Genomic DNA, 23,749 nt, shown 5'->3' with positions numbered 1-23,749 from the left:
ACAGTCTCACTGGCATGTGTGCCATTCAACAAGAGCGGCACATTCTGATTTGTGAAACATTTCATGTATAAGGTCTGTTGAACGTCACATTTAATATCATTTATTATTACAATATCTGTATTATACACTGCCTGTATCTAATATTACAACATTCCTCAGACATTCATGCATGCCTGAAGGAAGAGACACTGTTTTGACGTTTACAGCTGTTGTAAATACTACGTACTACGAAACTTCGTGCGTTGCAGTGTTCAAGAAAAATTTCTGCTATACTGAAAGTTCACATTGAACCCGTTTCCTCTGCTAAAAGTATTCCTACATTATATAAGCCCATTTATGGCTTAAGTACCGATTCCGATTTATGGAGGTTCAAATGTCGTATAGTGTTATAGAAAGTAAAAAGAAAAAAAAGTTATTTGGGGTGGAAAACTGCTAAAAATATTACATGAGGCGTCATAAAAAAAATAGAAAGGCAAGAAAGGAGACACAGCTCAAGGAACTAATTAATAATTATCTATTAACACTTCATATTCGACGAGAACAAAGCTACATGTCCATATTAGTTTTGTGTTGAATGTATTGGAATCTACTGCCGCAAAGGTATTCGAAATTTAAAAGAAGCATATGCTATTTCATTACAATAAGTTTCCTTTAATTTACGTCTATGGTCACAACCTTTTTGGTAACAGATTACCGGTTTCGGTCTATAATGACCATCATCAGATCTGTTTTATAAAAACAATGTCCTAATGTACTGCAGCCACAGTGGCATCGTCAAATGTTAAATGCAAAATCAGCACCAGCATAAGTTTTATAAAATTCTTTAAGCCCATTTTTCTCGAATATTGCATCTACATCTACATCTACATCCATACTCCGCAAGCCACCTGACGGTGTGTGGCGGAGGATACCTTGAGTACCTCTATCGTTTTTCCCTACTATTCCAGTCTAGTATTGTTCGCGGAAAGAAGGATTGTCGGTATGCCTCTGTGTGGGCTCTGATCTCTCTGATTTTATCCTCATGGTCTCTTCGCGAGATATAAGTAGGAGGGAGCAATATACTGCTTGACTCCTCGGTGAAGGTATGTTCTCGAAACTTCTTCAAAAACCCGTACCGAGCTACTGAGCGTCTCTCCTGCAGAGTCTTCCACTGGAATTTATCTATCTATCGCAATTACTAAATGATCCTGTAACGAAGCGCGCTACTCTCCGTTGGATCTTCTCTCTCTCTTCTATCAAACCTATCTGGTACGGATCCCACACTGCTGAGCAGTATTCAAACAGTGGGCGAACAAGCGTACTGTAACCTACTTCCTCTGTTTTCGGATTGCATTTCCAATGAATCTCAGTGCGGCATCTGCTTTATCGACGATCAACTTTATATGATCATTCCATTTTAAATCACTCCTAATGCGTACTCCCAGATAATTTATAGAATTAACTGCTTCCAGTTGCTGACCGGCTATATTGTAGCTAAATGATATGGGATCTTTCTTTCTATGTATTCGCAGCACATTACACTTGTCTACATTGAGATTGAACTGCCATTCCCTGCACCATGCGTCAATTCGCTGCAGATCCTCCTGCATCTCAGTACAATTTTCCATTGTTACAACCTCTCGATATACCACAGCATCATCCGCAAAAAGCCTCAGTGAACTTCCGATGTCATCCACAAGGTCATTTATGTATATTGTGAATAGCAACGGTCCCACGACACTCATCTTTAGTTATGTCACTGTTCTTGCCAGGGCGCAATATGTCTTCTGCGTTAATGTCCTCGTATCACCATTGATACTATTTCCATATCACATTTGAAGGTCCTGCAGCTTGGTGTCGATATTGTGCATAGACTTCCTATGCCCTCAGCTGTGCTTCTACCCACACTTACATCAGCGTCGTAGAAAGTATCTTGGCGCCAGTGGTCATCAAGAAGAAAAGAGAGTGCTCTGTTGATCGGAGTCAGAAAATGTTGGGTACATCAAGAGTCTTTTTATGTCTTTCAACATTCCGCAGATAATGCACGATGAATACGTGTCACTGTTCGGATCGTCGACCGTAAGTTCTACTGCGGCGTCCTGAGGCGTCCGCGGAGCTGCTGGGCGCAAATGGCCTGAACTGTGGGGCAAGGTCAATTGGCTGCTCCGCCACAACAACGCGTCCACTCATTTCTTTCGCAAGATACACTAAGGCGTCCGGCGCTCTTCGCATTCCCCGCGTACCTAATTTTGTCACCGTCATCTTTTTGCTCTCTATAAATTAAAGTTTTTATACTGTAAAGAAGACACAGCACGTATCACAGTCAGTGTTTACAGCTCTCTAAAATGCAATCGACGAAGGTGGCTAAGTGATAAAGGCCTAAAACAGGATTGATCCCTTACCCAATTTGTCTGCAACTGAACTACTGCACCGTCTCTCACAAGCTTGATCTCTCCTTTTTTCTGCCTTCGAAAAATCCATCTTGCAGTCCACCTTATCACGTGGAATGCATGTTATGGAGTAAGTTGGATGCATACGCAAAAGCTGAACCTAAAAATACCTTTTTCTGCTACAGAGCTATTCCATGAAATGGAACTCACTGAATGCACTGGTGTGTAAAACTTACGGACAAAATACCTTTCACATCATGTATCACTGCCAAGTAACATAGCTCGATGAAACTTGAACCATACATACAAAGAACTACTACACTATAATACAGACGGCAACTGAAGGAAGTACGTAATTACACTGAAGTCACCGCGTTGTAGGATAGTCCCCTGGACATTACAAAAGACGAGATATGGCACCTAATAGGGTTTGTGATCTATATAAATGACTTGGGTGAGAACCTGAGCAGTTCTCTTAGGTTGTTCGCAGATGATGCTGTAATTTACCGTCTAGTAAGATCATCCGAACACCAATATCAGTTGCAAAGCGATTTAGAAAAGATTGGTGTATGGTGTGGCAGGTGGCAGTTGACGCTAAATAACGAAAAGTGTGAGGTGATCCACATGAGTTCCAAAAGAAATCCGTTGGAATTAGATTACTCGATAAATAGTACAATTCTCAAGGCTGTCAATTCAACTAAGTACCTGGGTGTTAAAATTACGAACAACTACAGTTGGAAAGACCACACAGATAATATTGTGGGGAAGGCGAGCCGAAGGTTGCGTTTCATTGGCAGGCCACTTAGAAGATGCAACAAGTCCACTAAAGAGACAGCTTACACTACACTCGTTCGTCCTCTTACCTTACCAGGTGGGATTGACGGAGGACATCGAAAGGGTGCAAAAAAAGGGCAGCTCGTTTTGTATTACCACGTAATAGGGAAGAGAGTGTGGCAAATATGATACGCGAGTTGGGATGGAAGTCATTAAAGCAAAGACGTTTTTCGTCGCGGCGAGGTCTATTTACGAAATTTCAGTCGCCAACTTTCTCTTCCGAATGTGAAAATATTTTGTTGAGCCCAACCTACATAGGTAGGAATGATCATCAAAATAAAATAAGAGAAATCAGAGCTCGAACAGAAAGGTTTAGGTGTTCGTTTTTGCCGCGCGCTGTTCGGGAGTGGAATGGTAGAGAGATAGTATGATTTTGGTTCGATGAACCCTCTGCCAAGCACTTAAATGTGAATTTGCAGAGTAATCATATAGTAGTAGATGTAGATTGTGTGCTCTGCAACGTGCTCTCGTGCTGGCCACAAGGTTCGTAAGGAGTTTTTGTGGTAGGACTTAGCTGGAGGGTCGTTGGCGCTTGTGCAAGTGCTATAGTACGTCTGTCCAACACATCCCACACTTGTTCAATGGGATTTAAGTCTGGGGAACCGGTAGACCAGTCGATTCGCCGAAGATTCTCTCCTCCGTAAGACCTTCATCACCAAAACGTTCATGTTCGACAATGTTGGATGTACTCCCCGAGAGGTGGAACACATAGAAATCTAATTTTGAGGGGAGCCCAGAGAGCTCAGATGGAAGAGGTCTGTCTGTTAGAGAAATGCATATGGGCTTGGATCCGGAAATAAGACACAGTTTTAAATGTTCGCAATATTTCACGATCATCCCGTAATCCACTAATGAATGATGCTTCCTGCTTAGTTTAAAATAGTTAGCAGAGTCAGTTTCAAGGTGAGAAGTATGGTTCAGGAGTTCACTTAGACTTGCAACGTCAGCTTGGAAATCCTGCTCACAGTTTCATTTCGTCTAAACGTTGTTTCCTGAAGTGGTCGAAATTTCACCCGAGGTCAGAAGGTTAATAGTGTTGACATATATAATGCTTTTCTCTGAGCATGTCTTTCGCTTGTTAACTCATGGCCTGAATTATGAGATTCTTGCACCCAGAAAGTGAGGCATAGCAGCGATAACCCAGTCGCTCGCTTCCACTTGTTTTCTTACTATATCTCAATACATGACAGAAGTCTTTCATTTAACTCTGGAATATAAAGCAAGATGTAACTTTTCTGGCGTGAGGAAAGAGTATCACTGACTTAACGGGTAATAAAGTATAACTGAACTGTGTCCGCTTCCTTTTTCTTCTTTACGAGGGAGAGAATATCTTGGTAAAAATGTCGTATACACAAAAGGATCCAAGAAAACAGTTTTCATCTGACACAAGACGCTTTTATCTCATTTTATTTACACTGAAAATAATGACATCAACGTCGAGCGTGTGTTACTAATGAATGGTCCACTCAGGGATAATGGACACCGAAAAATTTATACTGCTTGTTCCATTCTGTTGTAATTACACTCATTTTGTTAAATAGTGTAATATTATTCCTTCTTCGGTTCTCGGTCGACACAATTAAATCCACTGCTAGAACTCTTATTGTTTAATGCCTTGCTTTACAGCAGAAGAATACTCGAAGAATATCAGTCCTAATTCCGTTGAGGTGCAAAATTATGGTCAACGTTCGGCTTATTTCTGAAATCCATATTCGTCTCCCTGTTAAATTTGTTTCTACACAGAAATCAAGAAGGGAGAAATAATGACAACGAGTTATCTTGTATTTCCTCTGTCCTACCTTATAAAGGGCAGTTACTAATAACATTGTTCATCGTGAAAAGAAAATCTTATTGTGTCTACTTCAGTTTGACGGTCTGACGAAGTGAAGTGTGTCTTAGGATGGGGGTTACAGTGGGCCTTGTCATGCTACGGAGTGAGAGAGAAGAATCAGTTCTGGCACTAAGCACAAACGAAAAATGGAGCATTAAGCAAAATCTTTCACAGTCACTGTTATTCTTCTTTGCAGAGAAGGAACAAATGATATTAAGAACAAAGATGTCTTGGGAACACAGTGGACAATGAGAACACAATTTATTGCTGAAAATGACTGACAGTAAGACTAATATGAAAATAAACTCTATATGTCTTAAGAAATTAAGTGTATCGTGTAATTCACTGCAGCACATTTGGTAATCTTTTGCATTTGTGTTTGGTTACCATTAGCCTTTTCGTTGTCGTAAAGCCTTATAAAACTGCGAGCAATATGATTTGACTGTCTGCAGATTGCCTCACGTCGCTTGACAGCTTGGGTCAACTAAGGTTACTAGATCTGGTCAGCGATTCCAATGTCAAGAAATCTGACAACGACCGGGAGAACGGTGCCCTGGCCACATGCCCCTCATCCAATGACATCATTCGCAAAAGATGATAAGGCAGATGGTCGCGTCCGATTCGCTAATCAAGGGCCAGAAATCACCTGAAATATGCCGAGGCGTCTAATGACGGACTTCACCCCGCTTATTCTAGAAGCCAAATCCCTAAACACCTGATTATGTGCACACATATCAACTTACATCATCTTGCAATACCAATCGTTCTCTTGTAACTGAGAGAGTCATGGATACAACACGCTCGTCCTGCCACCGCAGTGGTTCTGCATCGTTGTCTTCCCGGTAAAACTGCACGTAGCATTGCTGACTAACCGATAGAAGCCATGCTCAAGCTCAAACCGATAAAATGAAGCCTCACAAACCGTTTGAAGGTACTGGAATAGATTCTGAAGGATCACAATATTTAAAAAAAGCTGTGTTACAGGCAAGTGTTGTAATATGTTATTCATTGTGCTATAACCACAGGTGCCCATCTGAAACTAACCACCAACTCACAGCAGATAGATTCTTATTAGCTCTTCGAAGCTTTGTAAGTAGGCGCTGAATTCCACACACTATTTACAGTTATAATTCCTGAATGTTTCATGTAGGTAATCGAGAGATAACGGGATTGCGGAACTATGAATCGCTATCTGTGCTGGCAGGACCCGCCAGTTCATCGCACAATAAGTTGTCAAGTCGAACTTTAACACAACATGCGGCTTGGTGGGGAGGATGGTGGGAGCGGATGATTTTCACAGAAAGGTGGCTCCACGAAGTCCTCAGACACTGCAAAATGGACGAGGAAGGCCTAAAAACAATGCAAGAGAACGTAAAAGCCGCCCTTCACGCAATATTCATCACACAAACTGGGGATGAATTACCTCAACGTCCTTAACAGTTGGAAAGGGACTACAATACTCACAGGGCCTGAGTCACCAAAGACAATCAACCCAGTGGAACTACCGTAGCTCCAGTAGAAGATAGCTGCAGACGTTTGGACTTTTGGAAGCTGACGAGTAAAGAGTACCTACAGCTCCTTCGGCATTTCAATCAAGTCAAGCACACCTGTAGAGCTTTGAAGACTCGATTTGGAGACGTTGGCCCTCTACAAGAGGACGTCCCTACTTGCCACATGTGGAAGAAGGGCAGGGTAAAAGAATTACGAACTGGACGATATGGACTAAATCGAATTGTCTCCCTAGTCAACTCGAATGGGGAGTATGTTACCAGGACTGTCCAGTTGGTCGTACCATTGGAAGTCGACTAGAGTGGGGAGGATGTGGAGAGCACCGACTCTGTAATTCTTAGGTCTAAGACTTTTTTCTGTGTACACTGTTTGACATAAAAAGTGAAGCATCCAGAGGACATGGTCGGACGTCAATGCAACTTTGTTCATGTACACGTCATCGGTGGGAATGTAAATGATTGAAGATGCAATTCTCTGTGCCAGGTGGAACACAATCAGCATACAATAGTGTTGCTCATGTTTAGTGTTGTTACAAGATCTGGTATAGTATATAAGGGTCGTGAATAGCGTTAGATGGTGAGTGATCGCTGTGAATAACACGGAGAGGCCGCGTATCGTGTGAAACAGGTATATCGGCACCTGACAGTGTATGAAACGGGCCATTTGGCCGGATGATAGAATAGCGCAATATCCAGATATGTGGGGCATTCTTCGGATGTGACAGTAACCCGACAGTGGACTGCATGGAAACATGAGGGCAAGCTTACTTGTCGTCAAAATTCTGGTAGACGATGTCTGAGCACCACAAGGGAGGATCTCTACATTGTGTACCAAGGACATTATAAGCGCTTCACATATGCGTCTGCCATCCGAGAACAAGTAATTGATGCCCTGAAACATTCTGTGTTATCCCGCACCATTGGACGGAGATTAGCTGCAGCCAGACTAGGGTCTTAACTCCCCACGTGTATGGTGCCGAAGAGATCACAACATGAGAAGCTACATTTGGGGGGGGGGGGGGGTCGTGACCATAAAGCATGGGCTGCTGATGAATGGTATTACTTATTGTACAGCGATAAATTGCAGTTCTCTACTATCATGAATGGCCATCGTCGACGAGTATGGCGGTGACCTGGGAAGGGGTCACATTCTTTCAATGTCCAGGAGAGGCACTGAAGTATTTCTGTTGGGAGTATGATGAGGGGATCCATAGCGTGTGACTTCAGGTCACTAGGGAACTCTGGTGACTCGACAGTACTTCACGGATATCCTGCGTGTTACCTCTCAAGCGACAGTGTCGTAGTGCCATTAATCAACAGGACAATCCTCGTCCACACATAGTACCTATATCTATGAAATCTATGCGTGATGTTCCGGTACTCCCGAGGCCACTAAGATCGCCAGATTTGTTCTCCATAGAACATTAGAACATGTTCTTACCAATTCGGACTCCATCCCAATGCCAGTATCGGGGATATCAACAGTTACAACAGTTGTGGGCCAGCTTGCCTCAGGAGAGGATACAACGGCTTTATGACACCTTTCCAACCGAATCAGTGCATACATCCAGGCCAGAGGCTGTGCAAAAAAATGGCTCTAGGCACTATGGCACTTAACTTCTGAGGTCATTAGTCCCCTATAACTTAGAACTACTTAAACCTAACTAGCTTAAGGACATCACACACATCCATGCCCGAGGCAGGATTCGAACCTGCGACAGTAGCGGTCGCGCGGTTCCAGACTGTAGCGCCCAGAACCGCTGGGCCACAGCGGCTGGCAGAGGGTGTGCATCGTCGTGCTTCTAAGTAGGCGCATACCGTCAAGTTCTTTGTAAATTCGTCTCGATTTTGTAGTAACTAAAATAATATCATATATCCACTCAACCCGTGAAATTTCATTTCGTTTCCTTCTCCTTTTCTCGGAGCTTCACTTTTTTCAGATAGTGTATTTATGTTCACTGGGTATTGTTTATTGACTTGTTGCTATGATATTACACTGACTGACCAAATACATTGTGAAGTAGTGAGGACAGGTCGAAACCGTACCAAGATAGCTCATTTGATAAGTGCACTGCCCCAGAAAAACAAGGTTCCGAGTTCGTGTCCTTGTTCGGCACACAATTTTAATCTGCCGGCAAGTTTGAAAACATCACACATTCAGCTGCAGAATAAATTATTCATTCTGAGAACACTCCCATAGAGTCGGCCACAGTGGCCGTGCGGTTCTAAGCGCTACAGTCTGGAGCCGAGCGACCACTGCGGTCGCAGGTTCGAATCCTGCCTCGGGCATGGATGTGTGTGATATCCTTAGGTTAGTTAGGTTTAATTAGTTCTAAGTTCTAGGCGACTGATGACCTCAGAAGTTAAGTCGCATAGTGCTCAGAGCCATTTGAACCATCTGAACTCCCACAGACTTGGCTAAATTATTCCTCACTAAGTACTCGTGAACCTTGGTATGCAGGAGAACGTCTATGAAATTTGAAATGAAGGGTGGTACGAGCAAAAGTAAATCAGTGAGGACGGATTGTGAGTCGTTCTTGGATATCTCAGTCAGTAAGAGCACTGCCCGAGAAAGGCAAGGTTCTGGGTTCTAGTCTGCACGACCAGAGCTGGTGCAGTTGCTGACTGTTGTGAACACAACACGGCAGGCGGTGGGACTGACCCGCTTGCAAGAGGGAGATATGTTGGCTGGGTAGCTGGAGGTTCGGCTTATGTTATATCATGAACGGTGTACATTGATGGAAAAGCATTGGCAGGTTACATCGAACCCTACTCTTTTTTTCTGTATTTCCCATGGTCTGGTCAATTCTGGGTCTATTTTGTCTGCAGTCTTGTCATGAGCTGCGCAGCAAATCCTTGTAAGTAAAGTATCTGTAGCTCGGTCACATTCATCACCTTTATGAGTCTATTCACAATGAAATCACTTAAGTATGGTACTCTCTACTTTCGAGTGTAATCCTCGAACAGTTCAGATATTGAAAGACGAATGGTAGAAAGACAACCACACTCTGTCTTACTCCATGAGTAGGAAAATAAACTGGTCTGCTTTGCGACTTCAGTGTTATTAAAAGTACTTGAGTAGGGCTTTTTGAAATGTTCGCATTTACGGTAATATTTCTGATAAAGCACTTAGGGGTATACTGTGGAAGATAACTTCCAAATTTTTTTCTGCAGGCTCTATACGTTGCTTTGTTGGTATGAAAGGTGAAATATTAACCTCCATATCACTATACTGAAAAATGTGACTGAGAACTAAAGCATCTGCAGCATCTCCAGTTTCCACTGTTAAACAATTTCTGTCTAATGATATTATCATATTTGCGATGTATTTATTTATTGAGGGTAATCTTCTAGATATTAGGCTGATTCAATTTCTTCTACATGATCGACAATATTTATTCATCCTACTACACTCATAATGTATCAAAGACAGAGTGTAACTGACCCAAATCGTTATCCTTGTTCTCAATGAAAATATAAAATGGGCTAAATGAGCGTACACATTTATTTGGCGTACTAACTGTGTCTCAATCACTTACCGGTTCTGCATATGCTACAGCAGCTTCCATGTGACGTGTGTCTTCCTTACTAGAGCGGCATCCGGTGTGACTTTCTGCATTTGCACAAAGCATGTCACCACTCTCCTGTGCGTTGTCGCTGTCATTCAGCAATCGCTTCCGCAAGCTTTTTTCATGACTCGTCATCTCCACGTCTTCAGCTTGTCTTAGATTACTTTCTATTCTGTCCGCAGTATTTAAAGTGACCATTTCTGTTGCACTTAGCTACGTAATCTACACTTCTCTGTTATCATGTCCAGTGTAGCGTGAGAATGCTAACTTTGTTGAGAGATACTTAGATCTTGCTGTCTTCACTATACGCAAGGTAAGCGAGAAAACTGACTTTCTGCGAGCGGAACAGTGGCGTTCCACGTCAACACCCTCCGAAGGTGCGGAGCAAACTGGGCCCAGCTGGTAAGCCTGCTTCCGGCAGCATTCGGCCACGGACGTGCAGAGCCACAGCGACCCGCATAGCCAGGTTGTTGATTTGCATAAGCCTGCCAGGGGCCGCATTCGACTGCAGACAGTGCATCTGTTTGTGAGTACGTCAACTACTGATCACGGAAAACCAGTAAGACACAACACCCCAAGTTTTGGTTTTCCTTGCGGAAGCAAAAGACCTCGGTTTCCGAAATAGCTAAATACATACAGGTTGAACCTGATGAAACAGGCCATCGAACAAATCTCCAGAACAAGTAAACACAGAGGGAACCAGAACTCCATCCATTACTAGGCCTACTCTTGCATTACCCATATTTGATTTAGTGTCTACAATCTTGTATCCACTTGACCAAAGCCCTGTTCTGCCTACCAACACACTTACCTAATCCCATTATATTTAACTTCTACCTATCCATTTCTCTTTTTAAACGCTCTGACCTATCTACCTGATTAAGAAGATGTAACATTCGACGTTCCGACCTGTACGACACTAGATTTGAAACTTCCTGACAAATTAAAATTATGTGTTGGATCGGGTGTCAAATCTGGGACCTTTGCTTTTTGCGGGCCAATGCTCTACCGACTGAGCTATCCAAGAACGACTTACGACACGTCTTCATACTTTACTTCAACCATTACCTCATTTTCCACTTTCCAAATTTCACAGAAATTCTTACACATACCATGTCCCGCAATAGCTTTTCTTCCAGGACTGTGAAAGTACAGAAGGTAGGAGATGAAGAACTTGTGGAGGTAGAGCTGTGAGGAGGGGAGAGGGGGGGAGGAGGAGGAGGAGAGGGTCGTGCGTTAGTTGTGGATGAGTAACTCAGTAAGTAGAGCACTTGACTGCGAAACGCAGAGGTCCCCGTTTCGATTCCTAGTCCGGCACACAGTTTTAATCTGCAAAGCAAACCAGCGCACACTCTGATGCAGAGAGAAAATTCATTCTGTAACAACAGATTTGTCTTTCCCGATGACGCGATCCTCCTAAGGAGTTCCCCACCGGAGATACGAATGGATGATATTTTACCCCAAGAATATTTTACCCAAGAGCATGATAAGTCGGCGCTACTTCCGATTGGAAAGGTGGTGTGCGTCATCCGAAACCCCTGGTTATTTCAAGTAAATACGAGGACATATTTAGGGATGCAAACTGTCTCGTGTCCAGAGGATTTGTTTTTTATTAGCCGGTGAAACAAACCACGCAATGTACAAAACGACGTCCGAGAACACAATATGAGAAATTTCGATTGAATCGAAATTAAAGTCTCACAGAATTGTACGTTCAAAGAATGAAAATTTGAATTAGAAGGTTTGAAAAACCATTAATTATCAATAAGGGAGAAATTTGATTTTTAAAAAGGAAAAAAACTGTATTTCAGAGGGATATTGTTGAAAAATTATAAGAATATTCCTTTTAAGTTTTGTTTTCAAAAGTAAAAATGTTTTGGTTGAAGAGTGACAGGAATAGATGGCCATGAGTCTGCATCGTTGAATGTGTAATTAATGAGCATCAGGTTGGATCCTAAATCAGGATGGCCTGACGCGGCTTTGAACCGTCTTCCTCCCGAAAGCGAATCCAGTGTGTTAACCACTGCGCCGCCTCGCTCGGTCATATTTCCGTATAGGAGTTCCGCAGTTCATAAATAATACAGGTCCTGCAGTTTATAACTAATATGGGCCCCGTGTGACTTTCAGTAGTCCCTAGATGGAGTTATAATTTAGGGTAGAGCAGGTGGTGTATGTTACAGTTCATAGGATGGGTAGATCTTCGGGATTATCTCATGGACCGCCCGAGGGAGGTTTCAGAATTGATATGGGAAGTATTTCATTGTTTGTGGATGAACAGAAGGTGTCGTGTGCCGATATACGGGATGTTTCAAATTTTTTGAGTCAAAAATCTAAGGGAGATAGGTCACATCAATGGCAACAACTTTTGTTAGAGACAGGATGTTCGCTGATGCTTCCAGGTGACGCAAGGAGCCTTTTATTATTAGTTATGCTCCTGAAGGACGGCGTGGTGTAGACACTCTGCATCGGTCATATGTAATGTGTGTTGTCTACAAGTCTGTCGTCTGCCCCACGTGGAAAGGGTAGACCGAGCTTTTAAAATATGTTTCTCCGCTTAGAAACACTTATTTTTAAAGTTTTCTTGTTTAAAATCACTCTATAGATTTATTGGGGTAGGCGCTATACAGATGCAGCACACCTTGTTAGTAGAACCTGATCGGTCAGTGAAATATCTTCAACCCCAAGCCAGACAATTCAATAAAAAGACGCCTAGCGTCGCCGGGAACTGTCACAGAAAATTTTGTCTCTAACAAAATTTGTTCCCCATGACGTGATCCATCATCCCTAGTCATTTAGTGCCGAGACTTTGAATTGCCCTGTATGTGCGGCAGCAGATTGGAATTGTAATGGGTAAGCAATCTAGTGGTATATTGGGACCCAAGTGCACGGGAGGCATAGGATAGGCAAAGGTACTCTAGGTATTTGCAGTGGTGTAGAGATTTTATGAACTAGTACAGGGCAAGGCTGGGGGAAGGTAGTCGGCTGAGTGAAAGTCGTTCACGGGTTTGGAGAGAGAAGCAAAACTTGAGAGAATCGGACGTTCATTCTACATTATCATAGATGAGAATGGGTTGGGTGAGGGTCTTGCATGTATACATCACGAGGGTGTATTCTGTCTTCCCGCACGAAACTCAAGTCAGCGAATGCTGCCTGTGACGTCACTGGGAAGATACAGCGGCAGACCGAACATTACCGCTAGCTGCAGTCTGGCAAATAGTAGTGGTTTCGTGTGCGGATAGTTCGGTGGTATGAATTTCTGGAGAAATAAATTAGTGCAGTCATAATTGTACTGCCACTCACTGCATCAAGGTAGCCCGTAATACACGGGATGCTTTGTTCATCGTATATCGGATTCTGTTCCGGTTTCAGCCACATTAGTAACACTAAAATAAAACGAGGATTTCGAGAAAGAGTGATTAATAATGAAGCTGAGGCAATCGTCATGTAAAGTCTTACATAAGTATAAAATGAAACATAAGACTGTTAGTAATGACGTACATGTTATTTTGTCATAACTTTTCATATCAGAGCAGAGTCGATGTTTACTCAAAAATGTAGAACCTGCTATCTGGAGTAGTCTTGTGCCGTTGTTAAAAATTCAATTGATGGCTGAATTCAGTTCCCAAAATTATATCACCATCAAAGAAAGGATTAGCGTTCACGCTTCCGATGAATATTATAAAGAACGTGATGCTTTTTACTTTTATCGTTATCAGACTATAGCGGAATGCACCAAGACCGAAGAGTATGGAAAAATTATTCGTTAGTCAGTTCAACCTAGCATTCAATATGTGAGATGCCCCCAGGTTTCTTAGGTCGCTATGGGGACCAATGACTAAGATCACGGAGGTCAAAACTCATTTCCAGAATGCTTTGTGCCTTATCCTTATTCCTACAATCAAGGCACAACAGACTGTCAAAAAGCTTCTTAAAACAAGATTAATGGTGAGGCCGTATTCAGTTTGTACGGAAATCATCTCGGCTTCTGTGTATCTCGAGTTTCACAAGTATAGTTTACGAGTTCCATGAAATTATCTTCACGTTTTCTTTAGTTTATATTTTCACAGCTTTCACGAAGTGATGTGAAAGTAACTGTTCAGCTGTACACACATTTTGGCGAGCATATCCGGGAATGCTTAGATGCGCTTCTGAAATATGAAAAGCAATTGAAACCTCGTTCTTCAGATGATCCAGAAGATCTTGTATCAATTTGTTTGTCATGGTCATGACACCTGCAAAACCTGTCCTTCGTCCAGTAGGCCTAAATGGTTTCTTGGCAATTACAACAACGAATATGTTACAGAATACCCATACGATTCTGTCACGAACCCGATGGTTTGAGAATTAATTTTTATTTGTGAATAGCCCAAGTTACTTCCATACATTCGAAATTTTGGCTCCCTTGTACCAAGTAACAAACACAATGCGTAGTTCATCTCCTTCGGAATCGCGCGACCGCTACGGTCGCAGGTTCGAATCCTGCCTCAGGCATGGATGCGTGTGATGTCCTTAGGTTGGTTAGGTTTAAGTAGTTCTAAGTTCTAGAGGACTGATGACCTCAGAAGTTGAGTCCCGTAGTGCTCACGGCCATTAGAACCAACAGCTCTTTCAATATTTTTTTTATTCTTTCAAAGAGCTCAATACTTATTGTGACGTCGAAGACGTATTATATTGGCTGTTTCCATGCCGAAAATTAGCTGCGGGCCACCACCGCAAACTGAAGTATCGCATCAGCAGATGTAAACTATTCGATTATCAATATTTTATCGGAGGTAAGGAGAAGTACCTCTTCGGAGATTTTAAACAGTTCTCCTCCAGCTCAAAGTAAGTTGTTTCGTCCACGTCTGGGACGTTGAATGGCAAACAAAAGGATACTTCTGTCTCCTCAAATAATAGTAAGCTTTTGAAGAAACCAACCCAGATTATGAAAACTCTCCAGTCAGTTATGCGTCAAACTAGGTGCCACTTTAACCGGTAAATCGTGCTATAATAACGCCAATTTGTTTCCTCATGCAATTGTTCAGTATTTCCCAGTGGATATTCGGCTCTCGGTACACTGAATTACCTCACAGGATACATTGTCTTTAAAGGAAAAAACATTGAAAATTCACTGGGAGGTGAAATAAGAAACTGCCTGCCTGCTACTAAAGGAGTCGTAGACCATGACTGGATACTTCGATTTTTAAAGAAGGCCTCATATCTCAATTACCAAAATCGCTGAGTACATTGCTAAAGTCTAATTTACTAAACGTCGTGTGAAGTAAAATCACCGTTCCATATTAGCTTGCGTAGCATTTGTGGTGTGACATATTACTGTGGTTAAAATATTATTTTTTCTGTAATATATATTATGTTGACTTGACAGTTCTTACAAATGGTAAATATATGTAACTACGAAGACGGTTTAAGTTGGCTGTGCAACGTTCTAATTATCTGAGCATTCTATTTCTACTTTTAACACTCTTATTATACAGGGTGGTCCATTGATCATGACTGGGCCAAATATCTCACGAAATAAGCGTCAAACGAAAAAACTACAAAGAACGAACCTCGTCTAGCTTAAAGAGGGAAACCAGATGGCGCTATGGTTGGACCGATAGATGGCGCTGCCATAGGTCAAACGTGCGTTTTTTTTTTAAATAGGAACCACCATTTTTTATTACATATTCGTTTAGTAGGTAAAGAAATATGAATGTTTTCGTTGGACCACTTTTTTCGCTTTGTGATAGACGGCGCTGTAATAGTGACAAACACATGGCTCACAATTTTAGACGAACAGTTGGTAACAGGTAGGTTTTTTAAATTAAAATGCAGACCGTAGGTACGTTTCAACAATTTATTTCGGTTGTTCCAGTGTGATACATGTACCTTTGTGAACTTTTCATTTCTAAGAACGCATGCTGTTACAGCGTGATTACCTGTAAATACCACATTAATGCAATAAATGCTCAAAATGATGTCCGTAAACCTCAATGCATATGGCAATACGTGTAACGACATTCCTCTCAACAGCTAGCAGTTCGTCTTCCGTAATGTTCGCACATGCATTGACAATTTGCTGGCGCATGTTCTCAGGCGTTGTCGGTGGATCACGATAGCAAATATCCTTCAACTTCCCCCACATAAAGAAATTCGGCGACGTAGGATCCGGTGAACGTGCGGGCCATGGTATGGTGATTCGACGACCAATCCACCTGTCATGAAATGTGCTATTCAATACCGCTTCAACTGCACGCGAGTTATGTGCCGGACGTCCATCATGTTGGAAGTACATCGCCATTCTGTCATGCAGTGGAACATCTTGTAGGAACATCGGTAGAACATTACGAAGGAAATCAGCATACATTGCACCATTTAGACTGCCATCGATAAACTGGGGGCCAATTATCCTTCCTCCCGTAATGCCGCACCATAAATTAACCCGCCAAGGTCCCTGATGTTCCATTTTTCGCAGCCATCGTGGATTTTCCGTTGGCCAATAGTGCATATTATGCCGGTTTACGTTACCGCTGTTGGTGAATGACGCTTCGTCCCTAAATAGAATGCGTGCAAAATATCTGTCATCGTCCAGTAATTTCTCTTGTTCCAAGTGGCAGACCTGTACACGACGTTCAAACTCGTCGCCATGCAATTCCTGGTGCATAGACATATGGTACGGGTGCAATCGATGTTGATGTAGCATTCTCAACACCGACGTTTTTGAGATTCCCGATTCTCGCGGAATTTGTCTGCTACTGATGTGCGAATTAGCCGCGACAGCAGCTAAAACACCTACTTGGGCATCATCATTTGTTGACGTTTCACATGCGACTGAACACTTCCTGTTTCCTTAAATAACGTAACTATCCGGCAAACGGTCCAGACACTTGGATGATGTCGTCCAGGATACCGAGCAGCATATATAGCACATGCCCGTTGAGCATTTTGATCACAACAGCCATTCATCAACACGATATCGACCTTTTCCGCAATCGGCAAACGGTCCATTTTAACACGGGTAATATATCACGAAGCAAATACCGTCTGCATTGGCGGAATGTTACGTGATACCACGTACTTATACGTTTGTGAGTATTACAGCGCCATCTGTCACAAAGCGAAAAAAGTGGTCCAACTAAAACGTTCATATTTCTTTACGTACTACACGAATATGTAATTAAAAATGGGGGTTCCTATTTTTTAAAAACGCAGTTGATATCCGTTTGACCTACGGCAGCGCAATCTAGCGGGCCAAACATAGCGCCAGCTGGTTTCCCCCTTCATGCTAGACGAGTTTTGTTCTTTGTAGTTTTTTCGTTTGATGCTTATTTCGTGAGATATTTGGCCCGATCACTATCAATGGACCACCCTGAATAACTTTTGAGTGCGACTAATTGGAACAGTGTTTATAAATGTACCAGAACTACAAGGTGTGATTATATATGATCAGCACGAGAAATACACCGAGGGATATCACAGTCAACGCTTAGCACAATGGAAGACTGAAGTCCATGGCACTGTTGTATCTCTGGTGACATCATAGGGCGCTGGTCAGTGGCAGCGTATTAGCCGGAATTGGCCTATCTGTCAAATTTCTACCTGTCTTGTATGAATACCGTGTTCGTGTACGCACTCCCTTGGTCGAGTTATAAATTCTACGTAGTTGTGCTCGATTTCAGTAAGATAATGTGCGCCCAACAAGAACATAGCAGGTAAGTACCAAAAATGCGGCTGTACATGAAGGCCACGGTGAGTGCAAACTTTACCATGCGGAATCGGATCCGGGGGCCGCCGGGCGTCGAAGTGCCGGTCAGCTGCACCGACCCGACGCTGCTGGCGTCGTCGTCGAACTCCGCCTGCTTGTAGCGCGCCATCTGCAACAGACAACACATTCGCTACTTACACTGCCACACACTTTCATCTACGTTTGCTATACGTATGCGATTACGCCTCGCTTATAATGTAACCTACTTACAGATCACAGGAATTTCAGTTTTTTTTTTCTTTTTGATGTGCGCCCTGGCAAGTATAGTCAAGATAACGCTAAAGTACAGTTTTTAATAGCCTATGGTTATAATTAAAGTGCAGCTACTCACAGAGATCCTGTGAGGGCAGTAATTAACATATGGCAGCGAAACTTGATAGCTAATTTAATGCGGTAACACGGAGCCGATTTACGCTGGAAAAAAATTTGGCCAGCAGGTTCAAATCTTGCGCTGTAAATACACGGAAGATGTGTAGAAATAGTAGGGCATTGTCTATATTTTTCAATGTTTTTATAGTTGGATGCATAGCATCGAATTACACAGACACTGTAAAATACAGACATTTCCCTACTGTATTTCACACCAAAGCAAGACAATCTGACGAATAAAACAATGTCTCTCTCTGTGAGGTAATCATACGATTTGTTCACGATACTATGGTATGTAGAAACTAGGACATATGGAAGTTTGGGTCGGTCTGGAGGCATGGTTGGATGGCTGAGGCGATTAAGGAAACCGCTTGCGTAAAGCGAGAAATCCGGGTTCGAGTCGCGGTCCGGTACATGTTTTCATATGTTACTAGTAAATCGTACAGCTGTCGTCATTCATATTCGTAATGTGTGAAACCGTTTCATAATATATAGAAATATTTTCATATGTAATGGTTTAGGAACGAGGTATGAGCAGGAAAGGTCACGCAGCTGCCACTTACACAGTTTGTTCAATATGAGCACCGGCGAGTTCCACGAGATGCTGTACAGCACCAAATTTGTACCTGGTGGCCAAAACCGAAGCTAATTTTTTTCCAGCGTGAATCCCTCGCGCATTAACGTATTGGCATATGTACCAAGTTTCGTTGCCATACGACAGTTATAGCACACACTAGACCAACCCCAACGTGCTCCCATGCTTACCCAACAACATCGCCAATTATGATTAAAGTGGGGAGCAGGATCACCGAAATCGGATCAATGAAATCGTATCGCCTTGTAGGAAGATTGACGTTCATTGTTAAAACTAGGTCGACGAACGTGTCCAGATACACCGTCATTGAGGCATTATTAATCACTGGACGCAGAACTCCAAAAATTACCTATCACATAAAACGCTGAATTTCATTTAGTGGATACTTCTTGAATTAGTTTGACGTCTCATTCTCTTTGTAGTTAGTCTCTTGCGACTACACTTGTTTGAACAAAAGTACTATCCCTTTCCACAGGTAACAAACCCAGACAGTTTTTCAGTCTTTTCAGTAGATTTTTGTTACCTAACTGAGCATTTGAGCAAAACACAATATATGAATTTTTCCCCAAACGCTATTTCTGCTCCTTTAATGATGTCGTTACGGAACATGTTCAAAAAGGATTCGTTTAAATAACGAAAAACTAATTGACTGAGGTATCAAGTAGCATGGTTTTTTTGCCATCGAAAGTCAATATTTTGTCTTTAACATCGATATTACAAAGTTTCAAAGACTTCAGTGTCGGTATTGAAACATAGATGATTAAATTCCCGACATCAATATTTTGTAAATATCGATGATCAACAGACGTCCGTAGAGGAAACTAACTTGATCAGGTAAGTGAGTATGGGCACCAGTGCTTGTTGTTACTTTAAAGTGCAAGCATGAAGAACATGCTTTCGGTTGTTGTCGTTCTGATCTTCAGTCCGAAGACTGGTTTGGTGCAGTTCTCCACGCTAGTCTATTCTGTGTAATCCTTTTCGTCTCTGAGTAATTACTGCAGCCTACATCCGCTTGAAGCTGCTTAGTGTATTGACGACTAGGTCTCCCTTACAATCCCCCCCTCCAACACACACATACATTTCCCTCCAACACCAAATTTACGATTCCCTGATGCCTCAGGATGTGTCCTATCAACCGACCGCTTCCTTCAGTCAAGTTGTGCCATAAATTAAATTTCTTCTCGATTCGATTCGGCACTTCCTCAGTATTTATGTGATCTATCCCTCTAATCCTCGACCACCCACAGCAGCACGACAATACAAAAGCTTCTGTTCTTTTCTCGTTTGAACTGATTATCCTGCACATTTCACTTCCGTACAAGGCTATACTCCAGAGAATTACCTTCAGAAACGGCTTCCTTACACTGAAATTCGTATTAGAAGTTAACAAACTCCTCCTTTCAGAAATACTTTTCTTGACATTGCCAGACTGCATTTTACATACTCTCTAATTCGTCCTTCTTCAGTTATTTTGGTGCCCAAACACAAAAACCCGTCTACTGTTTTTAGTGCTTTACTTCTTAATCTAATTGCCTCAGCTTCACATGATTTAATTCGTCTACTTTCCGTTGCCCCGGGTTTACTTTCCCTAATGTTCATCTTATAATCTCTGTTCAGGACACTGACCACTCCGTTCAGCTGCTACCCCAAGTCCTTTGCCGTGTCTGACATAATTACAATGTTATCGCCTAACCTCAGAGTTTTTATTTCTTCTTCCTGAACTTTAATTCGTACAATCCTGTCTCCCTTCCTTCTCAACTACTGGTCCCCTTTACGTCCTCCGACTTTTATAACTGCAGTCTGATTTTCGTACAAGTTGTAAATACCCTTTCGGTCCAGTATTTTGCCCTGATACTTTAAAAATGTCAATGAGAGTAGTTTAGTCAGCCTTTCGAAACGCTGTATTCTAAGGTAAATCGTATAGTCAGTGCTGCCTCACAGTTCCTACATTTCTCTGGAACCCACACTGATCTTTCCCGAAATCGGCTCCTACCAGCTTTTCCAGTTTTCTGTAAATAATACGTGTCAGTATTTTGCACTCAATGTTTATTCAACGGATGATTCGGTAATATTCAAACTTGTCATCATCTATCATCTTTCGAACTCTAAATCTGAACTTTCCCTTCCTCCCTCCGGGAGTAAAAATGACGATACTGACACCTGATCAGGTCTTCAGTTCTCTTTGCCAGGTAATACATTAGTCTCAAGCTTAAGACGTATCAACGCGATTCACACGATGCAAATGGTTCAAATGGCTCTGAGCACTATGGGACTCTACTGTTGTGGTCATTAGTCCCCTAGAACTTAGAACTACTTAAACCTAACTAACCTAAGGACATCACACACATCCATGCCCGAGGCAGGATTCGAAGCTGCGACCGTAGCAGTCGCACGCTTCCGGACTGCGCGCCTAGAACCGCGAGACCACCGCGGCCGGCTAACACGATGCTTGAATTTTGAGATTTGCTAGCAAGTCCTTCAGGTGTTGCACTTCTTGCGTGTCACTGCAATTTCTCCTCAACTGTAGTATTAACGGAGCCTAGCTGTGACATTAACGCTATTTTGCCTTCGTGAGGTGGGGCTAGGGCAGCAGGGGCAGATAAGCGGCGCAGACCGTTACAGCAAGTGGCACTTGAAGGGTCTGGAGGTCGGCTGGCGTGGCCGTTCCTCCGCGTCTGATGACGAAGACGGGCGCGCTGCTCGGTTGCCACTCGCTAGCGTAGCCTAGCACACGGCTCTGTCAATACAACACGAACGGCTCGTTCCTAGACAATGTTGTGAGCATCACGTGTCGGCCAGCAACTGCAGTACTTTGTGCTTGGCAAAACACGAAGAGTACGGTCCACAGAACAAGATAAGTTCACACTTGCGTAATTCTAATGGTGTGGTATGTCGAACAATATTTTAAAAAATGGACGCCTTTTTGAATATAATTTATTCTCCGTCATACTCGCTCACAGTTTAAATTCGAAATTAACCGGTTTCAGATTTCACCGGCCGTCTTCAGACCATACGACAGACGACGGAGTCCACTAAGGAAATACTCAGTCAATTCCTCAGTGCTCGGAATGAACTGCGGCATCCGTCTTATGATCTGAATATTCCCGGGGGCGACCGAAATAGATGCTTTCGTATTGAAATTGTGTGTGATTGTGCCGGAAAATTAAATTATTTTCAAAACAAATATTTGAACAGTTACTGGTGTCTCCAGAAGAACTGAATTATCGCTCTTTTGTAAATGAACACATCTACAGCTGCACGGCTAACCTGCAATTCACACTTAAGTGCCTGGCAGAACCATTCATCGAACCACTTTCACACTATTTCTTTGATGTTCTACATTCTAATAGCACGCAGGAGAGACAAACACTTAACGCTTTCCGTGTGCGCTATGATTTATCTTATTTCATGACAATGATCAGTTCTCCTTATATAGGTGCGCGTCTACAAAATATTTATCTATTCACAGAGGAGCGTTGGAAATTGAAATCTGGTGTAAAGATCTCGCAGCAACGAAAAACGCCTTTGTTTTAATGATTGCCGCTCCAGCTCGCGTAAGTATGATATACGTGACACTCTCTCTCGATAATACAAAACCTGCTACCCATCTTTGAACTTTTTCGAAGTCTTCTGTTAGTTCAATCTGATAGGGATCCCATACTGCCAGCAGTACTCCAGCAGAGGACGAACAAGCTTAGTGTAGGTAGTCTCTTTAGTAGACATGTTGCATCTTCTAAGAGTTTTGCCAAATAAAACGCAGTCTTTGGTTTGCCTTTTCGACGGCACTAACTATGTGATCGTTCCAGTTTAAGTTGCACGTATTTGTAATTCCTAGACATTTAGCTGGATTGACAGCCTTTAGATCTGTGTGATTTATCATCTAAACAAAATTTAACTGGTTCCTTTTAGTACTCATGTGAATAACCTCTGACATCGAACTGCCACTCTTGTCTAGATCATTTTGCAATTTGTTTTGATATTCTGATGACTTTATTAGACGGTAAATGACAACATCATCCACAAACAGTCTAATATGGCTGCTCAGATACTCTCCTAAATCGTTTATATAGGTTAGGAAGATCTGAGGTCCTATAACATTTCCTTGGGGAACGCGAGATATCACTTCTATTTTATTCATTACTTTCGGTCAATTACTATGAACTGTGATCTCTCCGATACAAAATTACAATCCAGTCGTACAATTAAGACGATACACATACTTTTTGTACCATCAGCTGCCTCCGCCTAAGGCGCTAATTCTGAATGATCAGTTAACACGAAGTTGAACAATCATTTACCCAAAACAGACGATTTCTTTAGATGCATAATCGCCGTGGACGGTTACTGTATGTATCTCTATGACCTCGAGACAAAGTAGCAAAGCATGAAGTAAAAACATGTGGATCACCTCATCCGAGAAATTAAAAAAAAAATGAATACAATACTGTAGTGCCTTTCTTGTTCCGAATTACGATGCAAAGTTCCTGTGGACGTGCATGTATGTCCGAAGGAACATTGCATCGTAATAACACAGGCACTGCAATATCGTATTTATCCGCCGACACCGGGCAAGCGACTTTCAAGTAAAATGTGCCCCCTGTACGGGAATATTCATAATGGATGTACGAGTATAGGTTGTAGACACATTGCTGACCATATAGGAAGTTTGTGTCTGGTCGTGATTCGTGCTCGGACCGCCAAATGATGAGGTGACTGCTCGTGATAAGCGGAAAATCCAGGTTCGAGTCCCGATCCGGGACAAATTTTCGCTGTCGTCACTCCATTATACGGCTGGTGGTAGTCCATACTTTCAACTACGAATATATGTAAAAAAATGAAGACTCAAACACCGCAGAACAAAGTGGAAGTAAATTTTTTTTTAGGACGGGACTGGAATGGTGTGATGTTAACAGATTGTGCTCGTATTCTT

General features: G+C 42.4%; 1 protein-coding gene across 4 annotated transcripts in view; it reads right to left on the bottom strand.

Annotated features, from left to right (window-relative positions):
* Positions 1-23,749, bottom strand: part of LOC126298667 (endothelin-converting enzyme homolog) — a 368,726-nt gene that overhangs the window by 212,209 nt on the left and 132,768 nt on the right. For all 4 annotated transcript variants that reach the window (XM_049990097.1, XM_049990099.1, XM_049990098.1 and 1 more), the window contains exon 2: positions 17,857-17,964. In XM_049990097.1, the coding sequence (XP_049846054.1) occupies positions 17,857-17,964 (108 nt within the window). The remainder of the gene's footprint in view (positions 1-17,856; positions 17,965-23,749) is intronic.

The sequence above is a fragment of the Schistocerca gregaria genome, chromosome X (genome assembly GCF_023897955.1).
Source record: "Schistocerca gregaria isolate iqSchGreg1 chromosome X, iqSchGreg1.2, whole genome shotgun sequence".
Taxonomy (NCBI): Eukaryota; Metazoa; Arthropoda; class Insecta; order Orthoptera; family Acrididae; genus Schistocerca; species Schistocerca gregaria.
Note: the sequence above shows the minus strand (reverse complement) of the source record. Positions and strands in the feature narration are given on the sequence as shown.